General features: G+C 45.0%; 1 protein-coding gene across 3 annotated transcripts in view; it reads left to right on the top strand.

Annotated features, from left to right (window-relative positions):
• The first annotated feature begins 12,310 nt into the window (after window positions 1–12,310).
• RGS22 (regulator of G protein signaling 22) overlaps window positions 12,311–16,135 on the top strand; it is a 164,944-nt gene continuing 161,119 nt past the window's right edge. For all 3 annotated transcript variants that reach the window (XM_073679620.1, XM_073679621.1, XM_073679619.1), the window contains exons 1-2: window positions 12,311–12,478; window positions 14,530–14,558. In XM_073679620.1, coding sequence (XP_073535721.1) covers window positions 12,454–12,478; window positions 14,530–14,558 — 54 coding nt within the window. In that variant the 5' untranslated portion in view covers window positions 12,311–12,453. The remainder of the gene's footprint in view (window positions 12,479–14,529; window positions 14,559–16,135) is intronic.

Raw genomic sequence — 16,135 nt, 5'->3', positions numbered from 1 at the left:
TGATTTTATTCAGTTTGTCATGTGATAAAACAAAAATTTTCCTGCAAACTCGTTGGTGCTTTGTTGTATAAATGTGACGTGGTCACTTGGATATGCAGCTTGAGTTCAAAACGCGTTGACGCTTCTGTAACACTATAGAAAAATGCTCAAAAAAAATTCCAAATAAAGTTGCAATTTTAAAGAAGCTGGATGTTTTTTCTGTTGTGTTTCACTGGTTAGGATGTAAAGATAGATATTTAGAAAAGACATTTTAGGTACAGCACTAACCAATTAAGGATTATTGCCAGAATTACTAGTCTGCTCTACTCATTCCCTATGTACCACTGGAGACAGCCCAGTACAATGCTCTATTTCTGGCAGTCTGAAAGATAAAAGGTCATATGTGCACCTCCATTCCAGCTGCAGGGCCTCACTCGCTACATTAATGGGGTTTTTAGAAGTTGGACCTCAGTGAACAAGAAGTTATCTCCTATGCTACGAATAGGGAACAACTTGCAGTTCTAGGAATAATCCTTTAACTACTAGGTGACGGACATTTTTTTTTTTTCTGTTGTCATCCTCTCTAAGAGCCATAACTTTTCTTATTTTTATGTTGAGATAGCTTTTCTTTTTTTTCCCAAAAAGGATGAGTAGTTTTGAATTCTGTCATTCATTTTAATATATACAGTGGCATGTAATAGTTTGGGCACCCCTGGTCAAAATCACTGTTATTTTGAACAGTTAATCAAGTAGAAGATGAAATAATCTCTAAAAGGCATAAAGTTAAAGATGACACCTTTACTTTGTATTTTAAGCAAATAAATCTATAATATATTATTATATATCTTCATCTTTAACATTTTAAAAATTCCTAAAAGGAAAATGGGCCAATGCAAAAGTTTGGGCACCCTGCATGGTTAGTACCTAGTAGCTCCTCCTTTTGAAAGGATCACAGCTTTTAAACACTTTTTGTAGCCAGACAAGAGTCTTTCAATTCTTGCTTGAGGGATTTTCATCCATTCTTCCTTGGGGAATTCTTCCAGTTCTGTGAGATTCCTGGGTCGTCTTGCATGCTCTATTTTGAGGTCTAGCCACAGATTTTCAATGATGATGTTCAAATCTGGGAGCTGTGAGAGTTATTGTAAAACCTTGCGACTTTTGAGGTAGTCTATTGTGGATTTTGACGTGTTTTTAGGATCATTATCCATTTGTAGAAGCCATCCTCTTTTCAACTTCAGCTTTTTTTTTTTTTTTTTATACAGATGGTGTTATGTTTGCTTCAAGAATTTGTTGAAACGTCATTGAATCCTTCCTTCCCTCTACCCGTGAAATATTCCCCGTGCCATTGACTGCAAGAGAACCCTATAGCATGATTGATCCACCCCCATGCTTAAAGGGAATCTGCCACCACTTTGGAGTTATCAGACCTCTACTATGGGCATACAGGGTATAGAAAAGTAAATGTATGGCCCATGGTAGAGGTCTGAATGCAGAGAAATGTAGTTTTATCTCCTTTGTTTTTCACAGGCTTGGTGTCCCCCGGACACCAAGCTATCCCTGCCCATCTGCTTATTATTCCACCAATTCCCTGCCTATGTGGGACCTGTGACGTGCACTTTTTTCCCTCACTACCCAGCGCATGCGCAAAGTGCAGCTCACAGGGCGCACACTATTTCCTCCCGGGCCCGTTTGGCTGAGCACAGTGCTCTATTGCGCAGGCGCCGGGGAGTCACTGTGGACTCCCCGGCACTGTGGATGGGCTGCTGAGTCACTGTGGACTCCCTGGAACTGTGGATGGGCTGCTGAGTCACTGTGGACTCCCCGGCACTGTGGATGAGCTGCTGAGTCACTGTGGACTCCCCGGCACTGTGGATGAGCTGCTGAGTCACTGTGGACTCCCCGGCACTGTGGATGGACTGCTGAGTCACTGTGGACTTCCCGATGCCTGCGCAATAGAGCACTGTGCTCAGCCAAACGGGCCCAGGAGGAAACAAACGAAGCGTGCTGCCTGTGAGCCGTGCTTTTCGCCGGGAGGTGAGGGGAAAAAAACGCGCGTCACAGGAACCTATGACGTGCGGGGAGCGGGGGAAATATGGTAAACGTGGACATAGGCGGGGAATTGGTGGAATAATAAGCAGATGGGGAGGGATAGCTTTGCGTCCGGGGACGCCAAGCCTGTGAAAAACCAAGGAGGTAAAACTACATTTCTCTGCATTCAGACCTCTACCATGAACCATACAGGTATGTATAGATTTACTTTTCTATATCCTGTATATCCATAGTAGGGGTCTGATAACTCCAATAGGTGACAAATTCCCTTTAATGGTTGGCGCTATATACTTTTCCTAAAATTCTGCCCTTTTTTCTCCACACATACCTTTGATCATCGTGGCCAAAGAGTTCTATTTCAACCTCATCGGTCCATAGGACATGTTTCCAAAATGCATCAGCTTGTTTAGATTTTCATTTGAATACTTCTGATACTGAGTTTTATGGTGAGGATGCAGGTGAGGTTTTCTTCTGATGACTTTTCCATGAAGGCCATATTTGTGTAGGTGTCTCTGAACAGTAGAACAATGTAACACAACTCCAGAGTCTGCTAAATCTTTCTGAAGGTCTTTTGCAGTCACGCGGGGGTTCTGAGTTGCCTCTCTTGCAATCCTACGAGCAGCTCTAACTGAAATTTTGCTTGGTGTTCCAGATCTTATCTTGACCTCCACTGTTCCTGTTAATTGCAATCTCATAATGCCCTTTCCTCAGTTTGAAATGTAGTCTTTGCTAGCTTCTTATAGTCTTCTCCGCCATTTTCATTGTCAGAGTGCTGCCAGTTGCTTAGAAGAACCCATGGCTGCTGTTTTTCCCCTCCCCCCATGACGGCACACCTTGAGAGAGGATCCGCCCCACCAAGGACAGGAAACCGTCTGAAATAAAAGGGCGGCACCTCTCCCTCGCTTCAGTTGGTTTCCTGTCCTTGATGGGGAACCTGTCTGGAAGAAAGAAGACTTACCTGGGGCTGTCCCGGTGTGGAAGAGCAGGCACTGGCCTGTGCACCGGGTTCAGTATCCCAGAAGTGCCGTCCGCAGCTTCCCCTGGGGTCTCTGCGCCGAGCGAGGCGCACGCGGTGAGGCAGGCTCTGTCCTCCCAGAGACCGCGGCGCTGTCCTCCCCCTGCAGTGTGGAACGCTTCCGGGTGTGACGTGCCTGACGTCACGGCGCAGGGCATGCTGGGAGCGGCGCACTGGGTGACGTCAGGAGGCGGCGCCGATCCAAGATGGCGGCGCCCATCGGAGCGTCCCAGGCCGGTTTTTTTCAACGGAGCTCTGGCCTGAGGAAGGGGGAGGGCCCACAGACCGGAGGAGGCTGGATGGCCCTATATTTAAGGGGGGGGGAGCTATCCTGGAAGCATGGTGTGCTTCTGAGACATGGCTGATCCAGATAGCCGGGAGCAGCAGCTTACCCCCCCCACCTCAGCAACAGAAAAAGCAGAGGGATGCATCGTACACAGACAGCCGCTCGAGTAATCGTAGTGGCAGCCGCAGGAGTAAAGCTTCGTGTGCCTCGGGACCATCCAGAATGGAATCATCGGTTCTGCAACAGCCTCCGAATCCGGTACCTGTTTGTGACCTCCGGGGGTGAGTGAGCTTCGTGACTGTCACTGGTTAGTAACGGGAAGTCTCTTATGTGCTTCCTTTTTTTAGGAGCCTAAGAAGAGTAGTGCCAAGCAAAAGCATAGAATATGTGCCCTTTGCCAAGCTTCTCTCTGTCGAGTGGCAGAAAACACTTTGCCAGGGCTGTGTGACCAAAACCATAGCTGAGAATTCCCGGGATTTTGCTGCAAATTTAAAGTCCATAGTACATGCAGAAGTTCAGGGGTCCCTGAAAGGGTTCCTTAGAGGGAAGAAAAGACCCCGTAGAGAGGTTTCCTCCATCTCTGATTCCTCCCAGTCCGAGGAGCAGTGGGATTCATCGTCCTCTTCCTCATCGGGGGGTGGTAGACCCTGCTTCCCCATTGAGAATACAGACAGACTGGTTAGGGCAGTAAGATCAACCATGGGTCTGGAGGAAGAGAGAGCATCTAAATCCCGGGAGGACATCATGTTTGCGGGCTTGGGAGAGAAGAAGAGACGCTCATTTCCGGTTAACAGTAAAATTCAGGGCCTCTTTGACCGGGAGTGGAGGAGACCTGAGAGATCAGGGGCTTTACCCTCCTTCTCCAAAAGAAGGTATCCCTTCGAAGAGAAGGATGCGGAACCTTGGGATAAGATCCCCAAGGTGGACGGGACTGTGGCAAGGTCATCGAAAAGATCTTCCCTGCCCCTGGAGGACTCTGGCGTCCTAAAGGATGCACTGGATAAAAGAGCTGACTCCTTCCTGCGCCACACGTGGGAGGCGGCGGCAGGCGGCCTAAAACCAGCGGTGGCTAGCACCTGTGTGGCGAGGTCCTTGATGGTGTGGCTCCAACAGCTGGAAGACCAGCTTAAAGATAAAAAGGTCTCCAGACAGGCAATACTTGCAGAGCTACCTCTAATACAAACAGCATCGGCCTTCCTGGCCGACTCTTCAGCTGACTCTGTCAGACTGTCAGCTAGGGCAGCGGGACTATCCAACGCAGCCAGGCGGGCCTTGTGGCTCAAAGGTTGCCCAGGCGACCTACCTTCGAAACAGAAACTGTGCTCCCTCCCGTGTGACGGTAGACTCCTGTTTGGCCAAAAATTAGAAGACCTGTTAGAAAAAGCAGGCGATAAAAGCAAAGGGTTCCCGGGATTTTCGGGGGAGCCAAGAAGATTTAGTTTTCGGATGAGAAAATTTAACCGGGGTCGTCCTCCGGGAGACAAAAAGAGATGGGAAGCCAAGTCCAAAAAAGAATCGGGCTACATGTTTGGAGGACCATCCTCGAGTTCGAAGAGATCCTCCCAATGACGCCAGGCTGGAAGTGGGTGGAAGGCTTTCCCACTTTTTTCCAGCTTGGGACGCGATAACAACAAACCCCTGGATTCTGAAAATTATCAGTGGGGGCCTGAAGATCCGGTTCAGCCAGACCCCCTGGCGGACCTCTGTGGTTACCCCCCTACGAAAGGTCCAGGAAGAACAATTAGCCCTGGAAACAGAAGTGTTAGAGTTAGTACGAAAGCAGGTCCTTCTCGAAGTACCAGCAACACAGAGAGGGAGGGGGTTCTATTCCCCACTATTCATGATAAAAAAAACAAACGGGTCCTTAAGGACCATCATCAACCTCAGGAGTCTGAACCAAGTAGTAGAAAAACAGACTTTCAAGATGGAGTCAGTAAGCTCGGCAGTGAAGCTCTTACATCGCAACTGCTTTATGGCTGTAATAGACTCGAAGGACGCATATTATCATGTCCCAATCCATCCGGAGTATCAGAAGTATCTGAGAGTAGCCCTGTTTATTCAGGGGAAGCTGAGGCATTTTCAGTTTGCTGCCCTACCCTTTGGCCTCTCCATTGCCCCGAGAATATTTACGAAACTAATAGCAGAAGTGACAGCCTTCCTACGGATCAAGAATGTAGTGATCGTGCCATATTTAGACGACTTCTTGATAATAGGGAAAACAGAAGCCCACTGCTCCAGTCAGCTCCTAGTGGTCACGGAAGTGTTGCATCAGCTGGGGTGGTTAGTAAATTTCCAAAAATCAAGACTAACCCCCTCCAGGACTCAGACCTTTCTGGGTCTAATCCTAGACTCTCGTCGCCAAACCTGCTTCCTCCCAGAGGACAAAATCTGCAGGTTGATTGCATTAGTCTCGAAGGCCATTCAAGCTCCGGAGATGTCTCTGAGAGAGGCAATGTCCCTCCTGGGTTCTATGACGGCCTGTCTCCCAGCAGTTATGTGGGCCCAGGGGCATGTGAGGCGGCTTCAGTGGGAGGTCCTGTCAGCACAGAGGTCCTGCAACGGGCATTTAGAAGGCAGGCTCTCTCCCCAGAAGTAGTAGATTCCCTTTAGTGGTGGACAGTCAGGGGAAATCTGACCGCAGGCGTTCAATGGTCCAGACCAGTAGATCGGGTAATTACGACCGACGCAAGCAGTTCCGGATGGGGGGGTCATCTGGCAGAACTCTCAATACAGGGTCACTGGGCTTACCACGAGAGGGGAGCATCCTCAAACTTAAAGGAGCTTTGGGCAGTAGAAAGATCCCTCAGGGGCTTCCTCCCTCACATCCAAAATCGCCATGTCCAGGTCAGGTCCGACAACCGGACAGCCGTAGCCTATGTGAATCACCAGGGAGGGACAAGGTCACGCCCTCTGATGGTGGTGGCAGACAGGATCCTTGGTCTAGCAGAGCGAAACCTCCTATCCCTCAGCGCCCTTCACATAAAGGGGGTAGAAAATGTGAAAGCAGATTTTCTAAGCCGCCATACCCTAAGACAGGGGGAGTGGGGGTTGAACCCGGAGGTCTTCCATCAGATTGTCCAGTTATGGGGGCAGCTAGACATAGACCTGTTCGCCACAAGGGCAAACAGAAAGGTGCAGAGATTTTGCTCCCTAAATCCGGCAGAAAATCCCCATGCCGTAGATGCCCTCCAGATTCCTTGGGGGTTCAGGAAGGCCTATGCCTTTCCGCCATTAGTGATGATTCCAGTAGTGGTGAGGAAGATCCGCGAGGAAGGCGCCAGGGTGATTTTGATAGCCCCTTTTTGGCCCAAGAGGCCTTGGTTCTCTCTGCTTCGGCTAATGTCGGTGTCAGATCTCTGGATTCTACCAGAGAGGCCGGACCTTCTCATGCAGGGACCAGTATTCCATGCCCAGGCCAGGGGGTTCCATCTTTCGGCATGGAATTTGAGAGGTCGCTATTGAGTAGCAAGGGGTTTTCACCAGGCTTAGTTTCTACTTTATTGGGGAGTAGAAAACCAATTACAACCAAGATTTATAGCAGAGTTTGGGGTAAATTCCTAGAGTTTATAGATATCCCGCTATCGAGCAAACCTCCGATCAGGGGGATCCTGGAATTTCTGCAAAAGGGGCGGGACCTGGGTCTAGCTACAGGGACCCTTAAGGTTCAAGTTTCAGCTTTGGGAGCACTCTACAATTGTAATCTGGCTGGGAATAGGTGGATCTCGAGGTTTATCAAGTCCTGTGCCAGAGCAGGACCGGTTAGGTCCATGGGTGTTCCTCCTTGGGACCTGAATTTAGTCTTGAATGCTCTTACTAGTGAGCCATTCGAACCCCTACACAAGGTTTCTCCAAAAATTCTCACCCTTAAGACCATCCTCCTAGTGGCCTTAACGTCAGCCCGTAGGGTGGGTGATCTGCAGGCCCTCTCGGTTAATCCTCCTTACACACAAATCTTTGAGGATAGGGTCACCTTGCGGCCAGATCCAGCGTACCTTCCCAAGGTGGTATCTAGATTTCACCGTAGTCAGGAGATTGTGCTACCCTCGTTCTGCAGCAATCTCAAGAACCCAGGGAAGTCAGGTTCCATAGCCTAGATGTTAGGAGGTCCCTGCTACAGTACATTCACATGACTAGTCTGTGGAGGAAAGACTGTTCTCTGTTCCTGGCCTTTCAAGGGTGTAGGAAAGGTCATGGGGTGTCCAAGGGTACCATCTCTAGGTGGCTCAGGGAGGCCATTTGCTTAGCCTATACGTCCACAGGGGTTCCAGCCCCGGACAATGTGAGGGCTCATTCCACCAGAGCCGTTGCAACCTCCTGGGCAGAGAGAGCAGACGTCTCGATCGAGCAGATATGTAGGGCTGCTACTTGGTCTACACCATCCACCTTCTTTAAGCACTATCGGTTGGATCTGTCCTCTTCTGATCTCACCTTTGGGAGAAGGGTACTTCAGGCGGTGGTCCCTCCCTAGGGTGCTCATAAATTCTCCAAAATTCTCTCAAGGTGTGCTGTCATGGGGGAGGGGAAAACACCAAGGTTACTTACCGGTAGCCGGTTTTTCCTGAGCCCATGACAGCACCCGTAGTTTCCCCCCCTTATTTTTTCTATGTTTCTCACACCCTGGTGTGCACTGTTTTGGGTGGTGTGTATATGTATATTGTGGGTGTTGGTTATATGCCTAACCTGTTTAGGGAGGTCCTCTCAATGCTCTGTAAACAACTGAAGCGAGGGAGAGGTGCCGCCCTTTTATTTCAGATGGTTTCCTGTCCTTGGTGGGGCGGATCCTCTCTCAAGGTGTGCTGTCATGGGCTCAGGAAAAACCGGCTACCGGTAAGTAACCTTGGTGTTTTTGGCACAAGGTTAGAGGAGGCTTGGTTTTTATAAAGCTGGGAAATTTGCATCACCAGGCCTTTCCTAACGATGATAGTGAACAAGCCATAACCCTACCAGACTGTCCAAGGTTTCAGACCTTAATTAAAGTTATCTGAGCACAAAAATCTCCTCGGGTGCCCAAACTTTTGCATCGGCACATTTTTCTTGTTGTAATTTTTAAAATGTAAAAGATGAAAATTTATATATATGTGTGTGTGTGTGTGTGTGTATATATATATGTATATATGTATGTATGTGTATATATATATATATATATATATATATATATATATAAATTTTTACTTAAAATACAAAGGAAATGTCATTTTTAACTTTAGGCCTTTTTAGAGATCATTTCATGCCAAACGTTTACATGTCACTGTAATGTACTGAAAAACAAACAAAATCCAAGTGAATAAAATTGAAGAAAAAAAAAAAAAGCAATTCTGCTGCTATCATTTGGTTTTGTTTTTATGATGTTCACTTGGCAGTAAATTTGTAGTGGTGGCAGTGTCCTTATGTGGGGCTGCAAGAGCGCTGCTGGTGTCAGGGAGATGCGTTTCATTGCCGGTATCATGAATTCACAGATGTACTGCTCTGTATTGAAAGAGATGACGCTCCGATCACTCCTTTGGTAGACGTGCACTTTTCCAACATTACAGTGATCCAAAAAAACACAGGCTACTGTTGCATTTCTGAAGAAGACCAGGGTGAAAGTGATTCAGTGGCCAAATATGTCTCCTGATCTGAACACCTATCGCGAATCCTGAATAGACAAGTTGTCAATCACTCTCCATCTGGCATCCAGGCTCTAAAAGAGGGAAGAATGTAAAAAAAAAAAGATTAATAGAGCGAGCACAATTTTCTTTAACAATTGAGATGCCTCAACTCTCTTAAAATATTTTCGTAAAAGTTTCCAATTGCTGATTTCAAGAGCTATGCCTGCAGGCAGTGGTCATGGATAAATTGTATAAATACATTGAAGCATGAGGACAATCATTAATGTCAGGGAAAAAAACTTTTGTGCATGGTCTTATCACAATGAGCGTTCTTACCAAAGAAAATATTGTACCACTCATTACTCAGGTAAGATGAGGAAACTGTTGCATTGCTTAGCTTTACCAGAGACCGTATAAGGCTATGTGCCCACGTAGCAGATTTGATGCAGAGCGTTTTTGCCTCTCTGGCAGAAAAAAAACGCATGCAGATTTACATGCGTTTTCTCAAGCACTTTTCCAAGCTATTTTGAGCATCACTTGGAAAAGTGCTTGACAAGTTGGTCACACAATATAAATCCATGCAACCGGCATGGATTTATATTGTGTGACCAACTTAGATGCTTTAAATGCTGCATCTATAGTAAAAAACAAACAAACTGTATATTCACCTCTCCAGTCTCCTCCCGGCGGCATCCTCTCTCTTCGGTGTCCCGCGGTGTACTGCCAGGACCTGCAGTGACGTCATTTAGTCACCTGATCGTCCCGTGACCATCACCTGACTGCTGACGTCAGCGGTCGCGTGACCATCAGGTGACTAAATGACGTTACCGCAGGACCTGGCAGTACACCGCGGGACGCCAAGGAGAGAGGACGCCGCCGGGAGCAGACTGGGGGCCGCCGGAGAGGTGAATATACAGGTTTTTTTTTTTTTTTTTAACTTTTTTATTTCTTTTTTTCACCGCGTGGTAGCCGGGATGTGAAGAGGAGTTGTAGTCTCCCCTTCATCCCGGGTACCACACGCACTGCGATTATGCTGCAAATTCGCGCCCATTGAATTTAATTGAAACACAGCAAATCCACATATACCTGCGGGTTTGCTGCGTTTCAATGTTCCTCAATGGCCGCGAAGTTGCAGCGTAATCGCGGTAGAAATGGTCATGCTGCGTTTTGCAACGCAATGCGAATTTGGCGCGCCAATTAGCGCATCATGTGCACAGCACATCCAAATTCACATTGCTTTGCATGGCAGATGGTTTTACAAGCGTTTTCGCGGCCGCAAAAACGGTATGTGGGCACATAGCCTAAGGCCTCATATAAACACCTGTTTACGTAAGTGTGCTGTCTGTATTTTCAAAGATGGAGCACATAGCCATAATAATATATGGAACAGTTCACATGTCCATGTTTGTTTGCAGCCCGAGTGGTCAGCAAAAAAAAAAAATCACGTTTTTGCATTTGGAATTTGGGCGTATGCACCAACAGGGCCATTAACTGGAATGATGCCGACGGACTAACTTTGTGCTCTGTCAGACATCATTATTCAGCAGTTGAGGCAGGCACCAAAATGCAGTTGACAATGTCTTGGAGCCCACCTCAAATAGGCAGATATGGCTGAAAATTATATTCAACAGTGTACACCGTGCCTTCAAGGCCTACTTGTCTATTTAACCCCTTCATGACATGTACATGGGCTTACAGCCAGGACCTGCCTCTAAAAATCGCAGGTGGAATGGAGCTTCGCCCACAATTGTTAACCTGTTAATTGCTACTGTGTATCTGACAGCGGCATTTAACGCACATCAGCATGGGGGCGCATCATTCAAAGCGCCCTTCGGCATGCCTGTGACATTGTCGCAGGTCGCCGATGGCTTGCTATGACAACCGGAGGTCTGATGAAGACCCTGGTGATTGTCATTATGGAGCTCCTTCGAAAACCCTGCCTGTGGCCGGGCTTCAAAGGAGACCGTGATTTCTGCTATATACAGCGATGCTGTGGCATCTCTGTGTATAGCACAAATGATTAGACGATCACATCTTCAAGTCTCCTAGGGGGACTAACAAGAACAGTGAAAAGTTAAAAAATAAATACATTTTTTTTTAGAAAATATGAAAAAAAATCAAAAATACTTAAAATGTTAAAATCACCCTCCTTTTCCCCCCATTAAAATAAATATATTAAAAAAAATTGTGGTATCGCCACGTTCAAAAAAGTCTGATATATCAAAATATAAAAATAATTAACCTGGTATCGATAAACACCATAAAAGAAAAAAATTGGACACCAAAATTACGTTTTTTGGTTGCTGCAATTCCACAAAAAAAATGCTGTAACAAGCGATCAAAAAGTCACATCTATCCCAAAATGGTATCAATAAAAATGCCGTCTCACCCTGCAAAAAAATAAGCCTTCACACGGCTCAATCGTCCGAAAAATGAAAAGGTTACGGGTCTCAGGAAATGACGGAACAATATACTATTTTTTTTTTGCAAACATTTTTTCACCACTAAAATAATAGAAAACTGGACATGTTTGTTATCGCCGTAATCGTACTGATGAGCAGAATCATATTGCGAGGTCATTTTTACCACAAAATGTACACCAAAAAAAACAATGTCAGAATTGTGTTTTTTTTTTCACAATTTCTCCCCACTTGGAGTTTATTTTCCAGTACACTATGTGGTAAAATGAATGGTGTCATTCAAAAGTACATTATTTGAATATATAATTATTTTTGCACACGCTCATTAGATGCTTCAAAACAAACAATAGAGTCAGGGTCTGTTCATTGTGGCTAATATACATGTGAAGACTAAAATAGCCTCAGTGGCCAATGTGAAAATTGCAAGATTTCTAATTTTTATTTTTTAATACAGATTGTGATATGGAATAAAAATAAATAATAGTTCATTTTCTGATGATAGTTTCCCTTTAAAGTCCTCAAAGCGAAGGTAACGGAGTGATCTCAATCCCATATAAAAAGCATAGGTAGAACTGAGAAATGTACAGTATATAGACTTCCGAAGTAGTGGGAAGAAAGAAACAGCTTTAATCCTTGTCTCCAGTATTATGGAGATGTGTCACATTCCTGAAATATAGTAGTGATCCCGACTGACCTAAGAGAGGGAATGTGGATTAGGATGAAGTGTCAGGAATTGTTAAAAAATTGGCTTTTGGCCACTGACTGCTGAAAAGAAGACAGCGCTGCTGGGGCACCATTGTTGGCATTCCGCCTTCTCTTGCCCTTATTATGAATCACAATGCCAGACCCCGGATTCATTGTGACAGAGGGAAAGCAGAAAGTTTATAACCTGCCCAGATTAAACCATGTTTTGAACTAGGCAGTGGGAGGAGAGGAGCTCTCACCATTCATTACAACCGTGAACTCCATAGCAACATTCAGTCACACACACACCCAGGAAGAAAGCGAGCAGCTCCTGCACATCTATGATTTTCTTCCCAGTCACCTTTTAGGATCCTCACTATGCAGATGGACGCCTCTATCAATTCCCCTGAGGACTGAACACCGCCACTTACCATGGGGCACAAGCGGCTGGCCATTGGTAGGCGAGGAATGCAGGGGCACTGTTGTGTTGGGCTAGTACCATGCTGGGTGTACTGCTGAGCTGGGTATATAGTCCGATGGAGGGAGAGAGAAGGATAAACGTTGCCTGCCGATTCATTACTAATTATTTCCTGTCAACTTTTTGTATTATTCTGGGTTTTGATTGGCCTGTAGATCGCTCTTGTGATGACCACTTTTTAGTTCATTTTATTTTGTAATTATATAACAATTTCCTTTCTATTTTATCAGCTAAGATTTTCCATCAATTATAAGACCTAAATGTTATTCCCAAAGTATGAAGTTATATACTATGTATAGGATCGATCAATGATAACTTACTGATCAATGGGGGGTCCATCCGCAAGGATCTCCAGCAATTCGGAGCATGGGTCTATTTATTCTGTATGGGGCTGCAAGAATCAGCCACTTGATGTAGCACTAGCACCCACGTGCATTGTACTAGGAAAAAAGTAAAAAAAAAAATAAAAATTATTTGAACAAGTATATATTCCATCTCCAGGATTTTACGGATGCACAATTGTACTCAGCTTTCTCTGTCCCGTAGAGAATGAATGGAGCAGAAGTCGAGCACGCTCATCTCCGCTCCTTTCAAGACCGTCCATGGGTTCCAGAGACCCATTCTCAGGATAGTTGTGGATCCAAGCAGTCAGACCCCCCTGAAGTCAGTAAGCTGTCCCCTATCTGTAAAGGCAATAAATTCATATTTTGGTAATAACCTTTAATTTCTCATACGTTTAGGGCTTGTTCACACATAGCGGTTTTGCTGCATTTTTTCCTGTGTCCTGCCCTGATTTTGGCACATATGAAATGTGAATGAAGCCTGTGGATGTCATTGATCAAGAGATGGACTTACCAATGGTGAAACCTGTGCATCCACTCAGGGGCCCAAGACATAAGGGGCCACTTCCACCCCCAAGCAGCTTCTGTCTCAGACATGTAAAGGGGTGTTTTATGATGAGATATTGGACTGCAAAGGGCCCATATACTGTTCCTGCACAGGGGCCCTCTTTCCCTGTGTCTGCTACTGTAAGGGACGCTTTTCTTTGGATCTACAAGCGCTAGCATGGGAATCATAAATGTCTTTACCAGTTTGCCCAAATTTGAGCTGATGGAAATAGGTTGTTTCTATTATTTTACACTGTGCTGAAAAGTGTAGTTGACTGTGATATTTAATAGTGCAAAAAAATATACATTTTATACAACTGAAATAGGCAGTTTGTGGTATAAGCCCTCCAGGGGGTACACATCATGTCTCATCTAATACTTTCACTTTCTTATGTTGTGCTTTCAAAAGAAGCAGCACAGTGTTTTATCGTAGCGTTTGGGCACCTCTCCTCCTCCCTGCTGTCACACACATGCTGGGATGTGTTACTTCGCTGTGAGCACGCAGGTCTGCGTGGGATATAGCCATGATTTCACTTTGTTCCCTCACTAGTCTGATACCTGTAGGGAGGATTTAAACACACACATGTAGTGTTTATGTATAACTCATGGATCATGCCACTAGGATGACTAATCCAAGACACAGGGCCCCAGCAGAAGATTCACTTTAAAGGGTTTTTCCGGTCTTAAACTACAAGTCTACAGTCACTCTCTGTGACTGCAGATTTGCCAATCCTCACATCATGAGCACTGCACGCTGTGAGGATTTACTGGCGCTGGGAGTGGCGGACATGTGACTGCAAGTATGCGATATGGCCACATTCCGACTAGATGGGCACAGCCTCGCTCAATGCAAGTAAAAACAGTCTAGTCGGAATGTGGCCGAGAGTATGCATATCGCATGCTTACAGTCACGTGTCTGCCGCTCCCGATACCGGATAATCCTGACAGACAGTGCACAATATGAGGATTCTCAAGTCTGCTGTCACATAGATTGACTGCAGAGTTGTAGCTTAAGACCGGACAACCCGTTTAATGATAAAAATTGTTTTGGGAATATTATTTTTTTTTATATATGTAAACTTTTTTTTTTTAACTAACTACATGCTTAATCATTAATTAAATATCTTGTTTCTTAATTACCAGGGCCACCCAATATTACAGAAGATGATTTTGTAAGTATCTTAAGTACACTTGTAAATATTGTCAGGAACGAAGATCATAATTTGTAGAAAATAAACCACCTATTGTTTGTTTTTTTTCCTTCCCAAGAAACATGTTGCATCAAACAAACTTAGATTCTGATTCTTTACAGAGGACCCGTCAGCAGGGCAAAAGTGATCAGTTTTTGCTCTTATTTTATTCCTGCCGCTCTCCTGGAAACTGCGTTTCTAGTCTTTTTTTAAATCTGATATACGGTTCCAGAGATAAGGGCCTCTTTATTTAGTGCTATTTTTAATGCTGTTAAGTGGGCGATGCTCACGGGATCCTCTGGGGCGTGTCTTTAGGCTGCTCTGTGAGCCACACTCCCTTAGTAAAGACCATTAAAAGCACCACTAAATAAAAAGGCCCATAGCTCTGAAACCGTATGTCGGATGTAGAAAACAAAGAAACCCCACAATACTCAGGGGAGTAGCAGAATTAAAATAGCATCAAAAACTGTCCACTGGTGACAGGTCCTCTTTAAGACTCTTTTCCCATATGTGTTTTATTACAGAAACCACAAAGAGGTGCCCTACCCGTGACACGAGTACCCGATGCAGTACTAACAACCACATGCATTGTACTAGTGTTTATCCCATCATCATGATTATACGGATGCACTAGAAAGTTTGCAACTTTGAAGGTCTTGCCATCAGAAAGCACTAACCCAAAAGTAAAAAGCCCCTTGCAGCACGTGATCCACTCCATTGCCATGGCTGGAATTTAGGGGCCTTGTAGTATCTACACCATCGGCATTGCTGGAATTTAGGGGCCTTGTTGCCTCTTTTGCTGTAATTTATCATTCTGAAAAAAAGTACAGTAAAATATTTTACATTCTCCACTCCCACAATGTTCCATTTTATATTGTTAGTAAATTAGGTGTTGGTGGATGTGTGTTCCTAGGTTGGATTTAATGTCTCCTTGCCGATTATTTCATTACCTTAAATACCTAGTAATGAATGACAATTCATAGATGCTTAAAGTAATATTCTAACTTGTGGTATTTTCTTTTGACCTTACAATAATCCCTAGAGTCTCCTATAATTAGTGCAATTTGACAGAATAAGTTCTGGTCTAGTAAGCGCTGACAGTCACGTAGAAGCTCCTAGATCTCCCTAGATACGGCGGTGGCTGCATTTGAGAACCTTACATTCCTGCACACCAACAATATAGCAAATCCTGTATTGTCTATACGTTCTCATGTCCTTTCAGTTGTAGAATTGTAAAGTGCTAGAAATAACAAGTAACTTTGCAATTTACTTGCTACTAAAAATATTTTTTTAATTTTACTTTTTACTGCTCATTGCCTTACATACTGGCCACATCTTCAGTGGTGGCACTGCAGCGGTGGACAAATATGTGTGAATATTGTGATTCAGTATGCTAAGGCCTCATTCAGACGTCTGTTTTTCTCGAGTACGAGTGCTATCTGTGGTTGTCATAAATAGTACTCGTACCTGTTATAGTATTTGGGGGCTAGATGTCACCATAGACTATAACAGATACGAGTACTATCCGTGAATAATTCAGATGTCTGTGATTTTCAGAT

The sequence above is a fragment of the Phyllobates terribilis genome, unplaced genomic scaffold (assembly GCF_046119375.1).
Source record: "Phyllobates terribilis strain yellow unplaced genomic scaffold, ASM4611937v1 Scaffold_4__5_contigs__length_816908805, whole genome shotgun sequence".
NCBI lineage: Eukaryota > Metazoa > Chordata > Amphibia > Anura > Dendrobatidae > Phyllobates > Phyllobates terribilis.
This window is presented reverse-complemented; position numbering and strand designations above follow the sequence as displayed.